Here is a 16,526-nt window from a genome sequence, read left to right as displayed (position 1 = left end):
AAGACTGGTGGAGGAGAACATGATGCCAAGATGAATTAAAAACTGTGATTAAAAACCAGGGTTATTCCACCAAATACTGATTTCTGAACTCAAACCCAAACCCAAACCCAAACCTTCATATCCCAATTTTCAGCAGTTCTATAGTTACTCCTGAGTTCTCTGAGATACTTGATACGTTTGATAGTTCTTGAAGAAGATTTCCGTGGAAAATCCATAAAATTAACATCTGCTTCCTGACTGTGAAGTCTGCAGGAAGGAATTTAGCCAACATTCCTCACGGTTTCTCGTATGATTTCAATTACAGTATTAACTGTGTATGGATCGCTCTGTTAAAGCACCTGTTAAAGCATGGATCAAGAATTAGGACTGAAACATCAGTCTGTATCTGAAACATAAGACTGTATTCTGAGGCAGGAAGACACTCAATCATATATAAATAAATAAATAAAAAAAAATGATCTATCCTTCTGTTTTAGCATTTCAGCATTTTAGCATTTTAGCCATAGGCTACTGTACACAAGGCTGTGAATACAGAAGCTTCATATACAAAGCAAAATTTTCACTAAGGAACCTCCTTGAAGAATATGTATTTTTACAAATGAAGGTTTTATAAAACCTCTAAAACACCTGATTGCACTGAAATGTATACTTTCTAACTGAATTTGGATCAAAATAATGCGTCTCTCTTCTGCAGATAATAATTGTTGTATAAAACAAAGCGTACAGACCTGTACACAGACATCTTCACAGCTCAGCTTCACCAGAAATGATCCCTAAACAGCTTGAAAACCCTCAGCATACAACAATAAGCTTCAGACACAGCGATGGACTACCTGGACCGCTGTGGACCTGCATGATTGACAGCAGAGATGCAGTGTTAAATCGAGTCTTTACAGCGTCATAAACAGACCCTTGTGGTTCTGCTGCATGAACACATTAAAACAGCATGAAGCAGCAGCAGCAGCAGAGCTGGTTGGGAAGCTCGTCAAGAAAAGCCGCGTGCTGTTGCCACAAAACTGTCAGCCATTTAACATAAAGATTAGCCCAGTTGCTTCCGCGTGTCAACACGGCAATGAACACTTGCTCAGAGCCCCCGGTAACAACACCAGACCAACAAACACACAATGCTGGAGACACCACAGGGAAAACTTAAGAGACACCACAAATAGGCCAGCGGTGGTTGACAGCAACCAAAGCCAAAGCCTTACACCTTTTCACCATGTTCACGTGGTCAATCTGCATTTGACAGCTTTGCTGGGAGCTTGTGAGAACTGACTGAAGCGAAAGGCAGAGGAATGGAGGCGTGCTCACTTCAGAATAATCAAGAAAACAACAAAAACAAACGCATGGTGTTGAACTGCAGCTCTGACGAGGCGTTGATGGTGATATCTCCTCAAAGCAGAAAACCAGGCCTCACTAAATAAACTCTGCCACTAAAAGTGTTGATAGTGATTTCATGTGGGGATAATCTCCTCTGGTCTCCAAAAAATTTGTGTTGATTTTTACTTTAGCCGGGTTTCCATCCAAATTTTTACTGGACATTATGGCAATAAAGAAACTTTAGCAGAAAAAGATGTGCAATGAGTCGTGTTTTCATGCTCTACAGTTACGAGAAGAAACTTTAGATTAAACTGTGAATCAGAACAACATCAAAACAAGCAGAATGAAGAGATTCATCTCATCCTGCTTTTAGTAGAATCAAATTTACAGACTTCTGTATTCTCTTTATGGTTATTTCCACTCAACACTTTCCACCATACATCTGGGAGACACATGCACAGCAGTTTTACAGACGTCAGATTTTTCAGAATGTCTAAAGAAACCCATAAAATGCTGTGTTTCATAATTGGACCATACAGAGACTAATTTATATAAGAATACCTGATGAACACTTGTGCAGAGTTTGAGGTAGTGTAGAGAGCATAGAGTAGTACAAAGAGTATGGTGTAGTGTAGGGTCTATAGGGAAGTATAGGGAGTATAGAATAGTACATAGTAGTGCATGGAGTATATGTTAGTAAAGAGTCCTATAGTAAGTATTGAGTACTAAATATCAATACATATATATATATATATATATATATATATATATATATAGAGAGAGAGAGAGAGAGATATTATAGGATAGAACAGAATAGTACACATTAGTACAGAGAGTATAGGGTAGTACAAGGTATTTACTATAGGGAGTATAGAGTACTAAAGTTCAATACAGGATATTATAGGGTAGGAAAGGATATTATAGGGGAATATATGGTTGTGTAGGGAGTATAGAATAGTACATAGTAGTACAGAGATTATAGGGCAGTTATAGAGTAGTATATGGTACTAAAGTTGAATACAAGGATTATAGGATAGTAAAGGATATTATAGGGAATATAGGGTAGTATAGGGTAGTATAGGGGGCACAGGGTAATATAGGGTAGTATAGGGGGTACAGGGTAATATAGGGTAGTATAGGGGTACAGGGTAATATAGGGTAGTATAGGGGTTACAGGGTAATATAGGGTAGTATAGGGGGTATAGCAGGAGTGTCACGGGCCACAGACTCTATAATAAAACAAATAATGAAATATACCAATTTAAATAATACTTTTTTCCTGATTATTTAATTTACACACCATTTTACTTGACTTACTATCTTTATCTTTGACAGTGTTGTGTAAACTAAGATTTTTCAAATTGATGTTTAATTTCATGATGTCTCTTAATATTAAACTCCTTAATTACGGCAACTTTTAGACTCTGTTTTTTTGCGCTAGAAATGCGCACCCTCTCCGCTTTTAGACTCGTTGGCTCGTTTCTGACACCTAGCTTTCAAACTTTGAGTCTCACATTATAAAAACCTGCTTAACAGCGGGCCAACATGTATTTAATTTCTAAAATACCTCGCGGGCCACTCCAATAAAGGAAACGGTCCGCAAATGCACAATGCACAATGCCCCACAATGCTGAACTGCACCTCTGAGGTGTTGATAGGTTTTCCATATGAAAGCAGATGACAGGAGGCAGGAATCATGTAGACGTGGGAAAACCAGGCCTTTCTATATAAACTCTCACACTGCAGGTGTTACTGGAGATACCTGAGGGGCTAAAGTTCCCCAAGTCCCCCAAATGTTACGTGTAATTGTTTGGACTAGCAGCAGATCTTAAATAAACCAGAAAAGGTTTTTTTTATATATATGTTTGCTCAACCTACGTCCAGCAGAGAGACCGTAAAGTCAATGAAAAGAAAATATATACAACACAGTGATTCTTACACTTACTTCACAGACAGAATAAACTCAAGATCAGATCAAGACGAAGGATGAGCCAAAGACAGCAGTATATGCTGCCACTAATAGATCTTTTCAGAAATGCCCATGCATTTATTAACAAAACAATGCTAAACCCCATGCTGCATACATTACAAATGCATGGCTGTGGAAGAAAAAGGCATGTAGATCATTTTAAAACGAGAAATGAGACTGTTGCACACATGTTTGCCGGAAGAATGGAATAAAATAACATCTGAAACACTTTTTTGTCATTTGCCATGTTTTAAAATGTGTTTCTGAAATGCAGAAATGGATGTTTATTAATAAATGAAATTAAGTCTATAAAAACATAACATATCTTGCGGTCATACTGTCAACAAATAAATAAATAACAAGACCTTTTTAAAGTCTGAAGTCTCTCAAACTAAAATTGTCTACAAGTTGAGGAACTGAGAGATATATAACTGAGTGAAATTGAGTGATTATCTCACTGTACTGTAGAAATATACTGTAGATATCACCGTATATAATCTATAGCTGGCACTAATGTGATTATCTCCAAATACTGGAAGTAAGAGATTATAAAGTGAGTAATATAAAAGCAGTCGGTCACTGTATTTTTATCTCACACTCTCACTGTCTGTGAGTTTACTCAGATAGTTGGCTCATCATGTTCCCCCGACATCAGCTGGCGAATAAACTGACGAGTACAGTCTGTTCTCAGAGTCAGCCGACCTGCATTACTCCACCTGAACCGGGACGGTAACATCCTGCACATTTTATACTGAATAAAGACGTGTTTTTAGGAACAGTGCTGTTCTGTTATGCATGACTTTCAGGTCTATAGTCTTTAGATGACAGGGAGTTTGCTTTAAAGGAGAATTAGGGATTGTATTTTATTATTAACTCAAAACATGATCAGGATAAATCATCAGATATTAGAGAAACATAAGGAGTTAATACAGCAACAGCAGAGCTTCAGCCAGTATTTTCTTATTTAAACTACGCAGTACATCACAGAAATCTGTGTGGGATGTAGACTCTGAATTATTTCACTGCCAGTCATTCCCCCAGTCCCATTTCCACAACCAGGTTTGCCTAGTATAGAATACAACAGCATGCAAACAGTGCGCTGAAATGGAAACGGGTGAAACAGGTAAACTGACTATTTTTCTGCTGAACAGGTAATCACTAAGCTTCAGTAAGGTTTGCTAACCATAGCTGAGTAATTTACCAATTTGCCATTCGTTCTTTGTAACATATTAGAATTTCATCACGAATGAACCAATAAGTGCAAAATGAATTATAACTTCTATCTTTTTACACTGACTTCCTTTGAACATTAATATTTTACAGTTTTTATTTCCTTCTTCTGTAAAATTGCTATTTGATTTTTGGAGTTTTAGAGTTGAGATATACATCTCTGGAAAAAAATAAGAGAGCACTTTAAAATGATGCGTTTCTTTGATTTTACCAAACTGAAAACCTCTAGAATAGGAAGATGGATGATCACAAGCCATCAAACCAAACTGAACTGCTTGAATTTTTGCACCAGGAGTAAAGCAGCATAAAGTTATCCAAAAGCAGTGTGTAAGACTGGTGGAGGAGAACATGATGCTAAGATGCAGAAAAAACTGTGATTAAAGACCAACCAGGGTTATTCCACCAAATATTGATTATTTCTGAACTCTTAAAACTTTATGAATATGAACTTGTTTTCTTTGCATTATTTGAGGTCTGAAAGCTCTGCATCTTTTTGTTATTTCAGCCATTTCTCATTTTCTGTAAATAAATGCTCTAAATGAGAATATTTTTATTTGGAATTTGGGAGAAATGTTGTCTGTAGTATATAGAATAAAACAACAATGTTCATTTTACTCAAACATAAACCTATAAATAGCAAAATCATAGAAACTGATTTAGAAACTGAAGTGCTCTATTTTTTTAGAGCAGTATATCTCTGGTTCAGCTGAAGAGGGTGAGTAGAGCAGGTCTGGAGCTTCACAGCAGGTCAGATCTCCAGTCTTATCTTTAACTGGGAGAACCGAGGATCTCCTCCTCACCCGGCGGAGACGCCCTGGCAGGGTGATATAGAGCGAGCAGCTGGAAAGAGGAGCGAGGGGAACAGACAGAGATAAACTCAGATATACTGTAAATAAATAAATAAAAGTCCTGACAGTCCCGCCTCCAGACATTGTAGTGATTCCAGGCTCATGCTGCTGCTCACGCAGATTAAACTGCAGTTGATCAACACTCCCGGCGGAGCGGCGGGGCTGTCAGAGTCGGGGCTTCGCTCCCACAGCTGTGAAATTCTTTATTTCAGCAAATAAAGCTCTGCTGTTGGCGGCTCTAACTCACTACAGGAGCTCCAGAGTAAACACCGTCAGCAGAGCAGCAAAACAGATTAACTACACGACCGAGAACCACCCGGAAATTCAGAGCTTACACTTTCACTACAGTCCCAGACTCACTCACTCACACTCTTATAACCATTAATATAACGCACATGTGCTTAGAGATGCACCCAACCCAAAAAAACTAAATAAAATAATTTACTGAATATTGAACAGATTTTCAATCAATCAAACAATAATTATTAAATAATTAAACACACTTTAAAGGAAAAGCCATTACAAAACTACAATTTAAAAATATTTATTTAACCCTTCATCTTTTTAATATCCCAGCTGACAAACCAAGAAAGCACAATAAATTTACCTCAGCAGTAAAATCCTAATCCTGAATTTACCTCAGCAGTGCTATTCCAGTTATAAATGTACCTTATAACTGCCTCAGCACAAAAATGAACTTAAACCTGCCATTTGTCGGCTCTGCCCCTCTCTACCACTAAAATATCCTCTGTTCCTCTGTTAGAAAAAACACTGAAATATGACTTAAAATGAACGAGCCATTGTTTGGTATAAACTATCTGGCCTTTTCACTTATTCAGCCAAACACTGAAAGTCTTATTTGCCATTTTCAGATAATTTTTTCAGTTGTCAAACATTCAGAGCATCTCTATCAAAAAAACTTGAACAAAGGTGTACAAACAGTTGCATTTAAACATCACTCCTATTTATATTTGTATTCATATATCCTACAATGTATATATCAAGAATGTGTGTGCTTGTTATAAAGAAAAATCATTATCTGGCATAATGTCTTGTACATAAAAAAATAATAAATTGTTATATTATTCTACTTTGGTTTTGTATATTTCAAGGACAGCATTTGTGGTTATTCGAGCAAAATGTATTTTCTATAAATAAAAAAGGAATGACTTCATTATTTAGTATTTCTATGCTAACGCTATACTTTAAGTTAAATTCAAAACAAAAAGTAAAAACAAAAAACTAAATAACAAAAAACTTTCTATACTTTTTACTGTTTATGTTGCTAAACTTTGTTAAAGCACTTCACTTCTGGCCCCTCCGGTGATGAAAAACGACTGGGTATGTACACATAAACATAAATTAACATCATTACTGACATTATGAACTTTAGAGCTGATGTGATTGGGTCTGCATGAGCAGCGTTAAACAGATATGATGATGAATGTGAGGAAGTGTGTGGGAGTGGGTGATCTCTGGTGTGAGATACGAGTAAATCGAATTTTAACACGGTTCTCCAAAGATCCATCCATCAACTTTTAGTTTTTTCCCTGTGTCGACTTATAAGATTATACAGAAACAGTTTCAAACAGCTTTAAACAGCTTCATAGCATCCGGCGCTTTAAATCTGACACATTCAGTTTAGTAGATTTGGATAAATACACGCGGTAAAAAAATAAGAGATTAGTTTCTTTGATTTTACTAAATTGAAAACCTCTGGAATATAATCAAGGAATCGAGGAAGATGGATGATCACAAGCCATCAAACCAAACTGAACTGCTTGATTTTTTGCACCAGAAGTAAAGCAGCATAAAGTTATACAAAAGCAGTGTGTAAAACTGGTGGAGGAGAACGTGATGCCAAGATGCATGAAAAAAAACTGTGATTAAAAACCACCAGGGTTTTTCCACCAAATATTGATTTCTGAATTCTTAAAACTTTATAAATATTAACTTGTTTTTTTGCATTATTTGAGGTCTGAAAGCTCTGCATCTTACCATTTCTAATTTTCTGTAAATAAATGCTCTAAATGAGAATATTTTTATTTGGAATTTGGGAGAAATGTTGTCCGTAGTTTATAGAATAAAACAACAATGTTCATTTTACTCAAACATAAACCTATAAATAGCAAAATCAGAGAATGATTCAGAAACTGAAGTGATCTCTTCATTTTTACAGAGCTGTATATTGAGTTTAAGTGCAGTAATGATTGATCTGGTTTAACAGAAAGGAATCAGCTCGTACCTCTGGAGGAGCTCCACTCCAGCCCCCGTCCCGCTCTCCACATGGCCCGGTCCAGGCTGCTGCTGGTGCTGCTGCTTGTGTTTGTTCAGCCCGTTCTCAAACCCACTTCTGTCCCAGGACTGTTTCATGCTGTCAGGCTCCACCTGTACAGCAGAAACTCCGGACTGACCGACCGAGCGCCTCCGATCCGTACGGAGCTGCTCCTCTCTGAAGAGAGTCCAGGGGAAGAGGGAGAGTGAACCCCGGCGGCTGGGTCTCGCTCTGGGTCTCGCTCTGGGTCTCGCTCTGACTCTGGCTGAAGTGTTCCTCAGCTGCCCGGAGAGTCTGACCAGCGTCAGCGACAGGGCTGAGCACCTCCCTCCTCCTGCCTCAACCTAAACCTTGTAAAACAGGAGTGATCAACAGTGAGGAATAAAAAAGAGGAGAGGAAAAGCAGGAAGATCTTCAAAGAAAACGGTGTCAAAAACTTGGACGTGAACTAAAGGATTCAAAGAGATACAGATACGGCAGGAAGCTGGAGCTGACCAATTGGAGCCTCCACACAGGACGGGGGTCGAGCCCACTGATCCCCCACCCCCCTTACCACCCTCTCCTACCCTTCTCCCTCCAGCCCCCCCACCCCCGGTCCCGGGACAGAGCCGGCATGAGGAATGCTATAAGTCACACGGCGGTTCTGGATTAATTCAGCAGCTGGATTCTTCTTCAACTCCGGCCTTCTGAACAAAACAGCAGATTAATTTCCGCTTTATGCTTTACGGTGGTCTGCATTTGCAAAGACACCAAGATTCAATAAACCAAGACATTCACAGTCATCAATATCTTCACAAGTGGCAGAAAAATGGGAGTAGCTGAAGTGTGCGGTTTTGAGGCAAAAGGTGCTATAAATAAATAAATAAATAAATAAATAAATACCTGTTGTCAGAGTGGCTAAGAATGAATTTCAGAGTGCAAATAAATATGCAAGTACTAGATTACAGCATGACACAGGTATAATATACACTAGTAACAGAATATGAGCAAAAGTAATGACCATACAGCTGAGGGGGGACTGGGCCCTGAGTGAATAAAGTGTATAAAGTGCTAAGTGCAGGGTTCATTAACGTTTTAACCAATACATTTTCATGACTTTTCCAAGCCTTTAAGGCAAATTTCAATCACCATATAATTTTTAAAACAGTGCAGACATGGACAATAAAACCAAAAATCAACATAAACAAAATTGATTATATTAAGTTTAAAATGAATCCCCAACACAATTTTTAATATTACGTAGAGCTAAATTATAATTTACTGAATCAACTCTAAGCTGATGTATTTGTAGCTCAAAATGGATTTTCTTTTTTGATAAACGAACACAAAAACTTTCTGGGTATTTTTATTTTTCCAAAACTTATCCAGGCCTGGAAATTGCTATTTTAAAATTTCATGACTTCTCCAGTTTTTTTATGACCGTATGAACCCTGTAGGTGTCCCAAATTCAAGTGCGTAGTGCAGTCTGTCTGTGTGGAGAGGGGTGGAGGAAATAAAAGTTAGTAGGGTGTAATGGAGGCAACAGTCCTGGGGAAGAAGCTGTTCCTGAGTCTGCTGGTCAGTAGATGTAGAGTTCAGGGTGTGTTGTGTTCTTGCTGATGCTGCCGGCTGGTGTAGACAATGTCCATTCTGGGGAGATCAGTCCCAATAATCCGTTCCTAACCTTTTACTAAACTGTTAATAGTCTGAAGAACAGGCCGAGTCCGTCATCACTGCTCATACAGAGCCTCCACATCACCACAGCCAAAATAACAATGGCAGCTTCCCCTAAATAATGCTGCTAAGCCGGGGGCTGGCAGCAGAACCAGAGCACTAAAGCCCTGAGATCCAGCAGGATCCAGAACTGTAGGGGGGAGTTTTTCAGATGTGCAGAACAATATAGACATTTATACTAGTCAAATGTTCCAATATAATGACCTTAAAATGACTTTTATCAGTTAAACGTGTTTAGGTACATTAAATTACCTCCACCTCCAGCATTAGAAATTGAAAAATCAATCTGCGATGTCAGCAGTAGTCCTGAGAGCAGATTATATCATATTTGAGAGGCTTCTATGTCACAGAAGTTCTGCTAGATGGAACTTCGGAGCCAACAGACACTCATTAACAGCCAGTATTATTCTCCTTGCTATGTATGCAGACACAGCTTGGTCAGAAGGAAGCAGAGTAAAGACTTTTAGTGCCACTAACCAGAATCCCCTCTCCAGAGTGCATCTTTCAGCCCATACTGTGAGCTATATGTGTAGCAAACGGTGCAGAGCACATTTAACCACCAGCAAAATTACAGTAGCATCAGCAGTAAGAAAGTTAAAGGAATCATGTTCACAATAATGAGGTTTTTAAAGCTGGATAAGCAGTACTTTCAGAGCGATTTTAGGACGATATGGCCCTAAAATAATATCACAATATTTAATGTTTTTTTTGCTATAACGATACTCTTTGTGATATGACAAAACACTGAATAAAAAAATGATTTCAAGAATACACTACTGCAACAAAATAAAAAATAATAATTTTATTACTGCATACGATATGATATGGCACACCCCTAACTGAGATATTAAAAAATATTATTAGTAACTACTACATACTACATATGTAGTAACATATACGTTAACTCTACAGCCTAAAATCATTTTATTCAGGTGTTTAAAGGCCAGAAAGGCGAGGTCAGCACTAATGAACTGTCAGTACGTGTAGTTGGTCAGGAGCAGGCAGTGGAGACAGGCCTGATTCAGTATGTAATTCAGTGTATCATCACATCCTCTGCTGTAATGACGGATGGAGAAAGTTCAGGAAACATCTGATAAATTCTTTGCTGACATGCTCCCCTGACCCGAGCATGTGTGAGAGCCTCTGTGTATTTTCAGCCAGAGAGAAAGGAGATCAGGTTGCCCACAATCAACCATGAGCTGCTGCCAAATCTACCTTTACACTGTCTGAGTCCCTTTTATAAAGTTCCCTTTATATTTCCCCTTAGAGAACATATTTAAATACCTGGAACATTATTTATAATTATCTGATCTGTATGCTACTGGAGCAAGCAGTGTATTTAATCAATAATATGCTGGAGGTCTGTGCGTAATATCGGCACTGCTGTGCTGATCTATGGTAATCCTTTCTTTTAGTAAACTTTACTTAATTTATTTTTGCTGAACCCATTCTTTTTTTTTTAGTAAACTTTCAATAATACTCTGGAGGTTCGTGCTATAACGCGTAATATCGGCACTGCTGCGCTGATCTACGGTACTCGGCTTTTACACCACAAAAAAAAAAAAAAAAAAAAATATATATATATATATATATATATATATATATATATATATATATATATATATATATATATATATATATATATATATATTATTGCTGTCATGTAAACTGCCACTTTTAAATAGAAGGAAAAAGCATCACATTTTTCAATGGAAATCAATGTAAAAAACTTATCGCTTAAATGTTCAAGATTAATGTAAAAAGATTATAAAACTTATGTTAACTTAAGTTAAATAATTTTGAATTTATAAAAGATAAATATTTCATTCCAGGTAATGAAGGAGCGTCTAAATATCAATGTCAATTGTAACTCAAATTTGTATATTCAAAAAGTGCCAAAAAGTAAAACAGGGTCAAAAATTAAGATATGGAGAATTTTACTAATCCGATAGACAGTTAAATATGTAATTGTAATGTAATGTAATGGATTGCTGTTTCAAAGTAACCATACCAAACAAACAATCTTGTTTTCTCATTAGACAATTCTGCTACATTATATACACACTCACTGCTGAGACAAAACCTAAAAAAATCCCAAAAATAAACTATATGTGAATAATAAAATTATATAGATAAATAATGATCTATATTTATGAATGTGACTGCCATTCAAATGCAGTAAATCAAAATTCTCAACTTATTCCAATACATAATATCCTGCCGCCCACATGAACATTTTATCAACCATATAAAATCTAAATTTAAAATCTAAACAAAACATTCTGTGTATCCTATCAAATAGACAGTTTTTTTACCCTGTTTCTAACTTTTTATCAGACTTTTACTGATATTAACTCGGCCTTTGGCTGAGTGCTGTAGATCAGCGCAGCAGTGCCGATATTACACGTTACAGCACGAACCTCCAGCGTATTATTTCTTAAATATACCACAGTTCCATTATTCTCACTGTTTATTAAAATACTTGAAAGAGTTAAAGATGAGGAGTAAATAGGATCTGTTCGGTTATAAAAACTCTGCCAGTTAAAATAGTTCCATTGCTGCTCTGTTTGTAGCTGCGCTGTTACCTGTATGTGTCGGAGTAATACAGTAATGCATGGAGAGCTTCGGTTACAGTGCATTACCGGCTAATAACATAGGCACTTATAGAACGCCTCTCAGCCAATCACATTGCAGGGTCGGAACTAATTGTCGTACACTGAAAAAAAATAACGAGTAAAATTTACTTTTAAAAAAAGTTTCACAACTTTCTGCATTTGCTTTTTTTTTAAGAAAATTTATTTTCAGATAAATGTACGTAACTTGGTTGCGTAACAACTCGGTTTCAAGACTTAAATGTTACATAGAGTATATGAGTGAATTGAACTTGAGTCAATCCTTTCTTTTAGTAAACTTTACTTCATTTATTTTTGCTAAATCAATCCTTTCTTTAAGTAAACTTTACTATATTTATTTCTACTGAATCAATCCTTTCTTTTAGTAAACTTTACTTTATTTTTACTGAATCAATCCTTTCTTTTAGTAAACTTTACTTAATTTCTGCATACAATATTACCTAATTACAGTTACTTTTATACATTTATACAATATTACTTAAATAATTACTCAAAGCACACATTTAGCGCACATTACCTACAGTAGGTGGTACTTGGGAATTAGATTTGATCATGGGGGGGTACACGGTGTAAAACGTTTGAGAAGCACTGGTGTACTGGACTGGTGTAAAACAGCTGATTTCTTTTCATACGTTTATTTTTTTTATCTGTTTCTTTTATTAAATTTTGAGACAAATTTTGAAACAGTAATCTTGAGAAATATGTAATGTGGAACCTGTGTGAGTTAAATGGTCTTGTGGTTCCACATTAGCGCTCAGGGTCATTAGACCTGTGTGAAGTCACAAGGGCGCCCCGCTGCACGGGATCGGTTTTCTGCAGGACGTTGGGAGTGCAGCTGGGAATGCCATTCAGGGAGAAGCTGCCGGGTTCAGGAACACATGTTTAGGCCCTACAGGAGTAATTTACGGGTTTCAGGACTGTGTGCTCAGTAATTCACACGCACACTTTGTTGATGTTGATTATAATTAATAGGACTCAGTGTGTGTGTGTGAGTCTGGGACTGAGTGACGGTGTGAGATAACGAGTTTAGAGCACTGCACATGTTATAATGTGTGTTATTAAATCTTATCTAAAAGGGTTTTCAGGGTAAAATAAGTGTTTATGTGTGTAAGAGTGAGCTGGAACTCAGAGTGAGGGATATATAACTGCTCAGGACTGCAGGACCGCAGGACTTGGGTCTGAGCAGGGTGTTCTGACTCCGGGTCGCCACTTCTCGTAAACCCGGACTAAAAAAGAGCACAGAGGTCCCGCTCACAACAACGGCTTGTAAATGCCTGTGTCTTTTTTCCACAGGGGGCAAACCTAACAGTCGCACTGCAGGGTTTACAATTACAGAACAAAAAATACCCGCTGACACACTCTCGCACGAATTCAGCCAGTGTTACACACACACACTGCATTCGGCCTATAGAGCTCACACACACACGGGTGTAGGTGAGGAAATGCTCACTCCCCGCAGCAAAACACAACCAGCATTATGGGAAAATATATATTTTTTTAATTCATAGTGTCATGTAAACTAGCGCTTTTAAATAAAAGGAAAAAGCATTACATTTTTCAATGGAAATCAATGTAAAAAGCTTAGAGCTTAAATGTTAAATGTTCAAGGTTAAAGAAAAAAGCCTGTAAAATTTTACAGTGTGTAAATAATTTTGGATTTATGAAATCCTGAAACATTTATCTAAAAGAGGCATTAATTTTTAAAGACTATTTGCCTTAAGTAATCAAAAACGTATTTAAGATTGTGATTGTGTGTCGCTTCAAAACAGCAACTTTACAGAAGTAAAAAAATCAATGGAAGTCAATGTAAAAAGATTTTACTCCAGGTAATGTAGGAGCGTCCAAATATCAATGTCAAGTGTAACTCTCAGATTCACATTCAAAAAGTGCCAAAAAGTAAAACAGGGTAAAAAATAAAGATATGGAGAATTTTACTAATCTGATAGTTAAATATGTAATTGTAATGTAATATAATGGATTGTTGTTTCAAAGTAACCAAACCAATCTATCTTGTTTTCTTAAAATAAAATTCTACTACATTATATACACTGCTGGAACAAAACCTCCAAAAATTAAACCATTTGTGAAACGGAAAAAGGCTTTAATGTAAATAGATAATAAAATTTCATAGATAAATGAGTATCTATATTTATAATTGTGACTGTCATTCAAACGCAGTAATCAAAAATCCTCAACTTAATCCGTGACATAATATCCTGCGGCCCACATGAACATTTAATCAACCATATAAAATCTAAATATTCAACAACAAAATATTCAGTGTTTCCTATCAAATAGACAGATACACTTGAATTTTTTTTTGAAAGACCCTTTTTTTTTTACATGTTTAGCAGACTTGTACTGATATTAACTGATTTATAAACAGAACTTGGTAATCCAGCAGCTAGTTTTGCCATCTTGTGAAAATGTAATGATTTTTTTTTGTAACAACTTTAAAAACAGAAATTAAGAAATGTAATTTTTGGCCGCCGGACTCCTGAACCACAGCATCCCCCTGTCTGAACAGCACCACATTAGCATATAACACACCCGTGTGAACAGTAATTCTCAGCAGTTAGTGGAGAAGATCAGTGAGAACACCGGAGCACTAATAGCACTATTAGGAGTACAGGACAGCAGTAATAAAGTGACTTTAAAGGAGAATTTCACTGATTTATATGTTTATATTCGTCATTCAGCTCTATAGAGAGGAGAGGCTGGACTAATCACAGTGGAGGTGAAGAGAAGCAGATCTCTCAACCTCTAAAAGATCTAAACCCTCACTAAAGAATAGTTATAAATGAACTGCCTGATATCTGAAACACAAATCTACTGTTCACTACTGACAAGTAGAGGAAACATTTCAATTTCATTTAAATTAAATAACAATGTGTGTAGTTTAGATTATTCAGTCATATTTCAGTCATTAGTATTCATGCAGGAAGGCAGATACACACATTACTGATCAAATAGCTTATAGTATTAGTAGATAAAATTATAATATAAATGTTTTTGTTGTAATATTATCTGCTTCTTCTTAAAACCACACACAAACCCCTGTTTTTATGAGGCATTTATATAAAACGCTGCATACTGTGACTGACCTCAGCTGCAGAGATGCCAAACATGTTTCTGCACGGCATCTGCTCCAATTAATGCTCCCGGCAAGGTCATCTAAAGCTTGTCTCTTTAAACACAGTCCAGTGTCCTGAGTGTCCCAGCAAGGACACGGTTATTCATCTATAAGAAAAATACACATAAATTGATTTTTAATTGCTGACTCACTCTGTCTGTCTGTTTGTCTGTTGTACTGTAATTTACATCACTGAGTGTACAGTAGTGGATAGTGGTTTAGTAAATGTAATTGTTTACTGTAACCTCACTTAAATTTACATTTAAGTGCATTTCACACTGGGAGAACTTATATGTGTATAAAATATGTGAATGTGTGAATGTTAAAAGGAAAGGAGCATGGAGCTGGCTCACTTTGTGTTTAACTGTTGGACATAACTAACACAGCATTACATGTAGCTAACCGCTAACTAACACTGGCTAAGTTTACTTTAGCTACTGGTGTATCACTGGTGCAGAATTAGCTATAGTTATAATGAGCTAGCTAACAGTTAGCTAACAATAGCTAAGTTTACTTTAGCTACGGAAATATTACTGGTGGGGTAACGTATTAGGTATAGTTATAGCTAGCTGGCTTACAGTTAGCTAACACAAGCTAACAAGTTTAGCTAATAAAATATCACTGGTGCAGTGTTAGCTATCGTTATAACTATCTAGATAATGGCTAGCTAACACTAGCTAACTAGTTTAGCAGTAAAAATATAATTGGTACAGTATTAGCTATGGTTATAGCTAGCTGGTTAACAGCTAGCTAACTCTTAGCTAACACTAGCTAACTAGTTTAGCTAAAAACATAACTGGTGTAGTATTAGCTAAGTTATAGTTATTGCTAGCTAACTGCTAACTTATGTCTGTCAGAACAAAATTTCTAAACATGAAAATTTGGCAGCTAATAATTTCTCACACTGAGCAAACTAAACACTTTTAATATTGAAATACTGTTATTTAACTATTCTCATATTATTATAACTCCTGTGTTCATACTTTTCAGTTGTATCTTATGTTTTTTAGTTAGCTAGCTTAGCTAACTAGTTAGCCTAGCTTACTCACCTCAGTAATCTGAATTTCCCTCAGCAGCTCCTTTTACTGTCTTCTTTAATACAGTTTACTAATATTACCTTTTTATCATTACTAATAACAAAAACTTTACTGACAAAAAATTAAGATTTTATCAGGAACTCACCTATTAAAAAGTGTAATAAACTAAGTGAAAACAACTAACGTGAATATGTTGTGAATATATAATTATATATATTATAATTTTACTATTTGCTAAGATATTTAAGATGTTTCATAATGTTTATTCTAAAAACATTAGAATACAAACCAATATATTACTTTAAATGTTATTATAGACTTACCTTTTTGGAAAACATTAATAAAACTTTCTCTGGTAGCGGAAGAAG

The 16,526-nt window shown here is 36.3% G+C and overlaps 1 protein-coding gene across 3 annotated transcripts in view; it reads right to left on the bottom strand.

Moving 5' to 3' along the window:
* Positions 1-15,226, bottom strand: part of rbm20 (RNA binding motif protein 20) — an 85,755-nt gene extending 70,529 nt beyond the window's left edge. Inside the window, exons 1-2 of one of the 3 annotated variants that reach the window (XM_049471100.1) lie at positions 15,093-15,226; positions 7,613-7,992 (exon numbers count right to left, since the gene is read on the bottom strand). In XM_049471100.1, coding sequence (XP_049327057.1) covers positions 7,613-7,740 — 128 coding nt within the window. In that variant the 5' untranslated portion in view covers positions 7,741-7,992; positions 15,093-15,226. Of the gene's footprint in view, positions 1-728; positions 850-7,612; positions 8,160-15,092 lie in introns of those variants that run through there. The other 2 variants (XM_049471101.1, XM_022665369.2) reach the window with 2 other exon arrangements.
* Positions 15,227-16,526: the final 1,300 nt, after the last annotated feature.

Source organism: Astyanax mexicanus, chromosome 23 (assembly GCF_023375975.1).
Source record: "Astyanax mexicanus isolate ESR-SI-001 chromosome 23, AstMex3_surface, whole genome shotgun sequence".
In the NCBI taxonomy this organism is placed as follows: Eukaryota; Metazoa; Chordata; class Actinopteri; order Characiformes; family Acestrorhamphidae; genus Astyanax; species Astyanax mexicanus.
The sequence above is the reverse complement of the archived record's forward strand: the minus strand, read 5'-3'. Positions and strand labels throughout refer to the sequence as shown.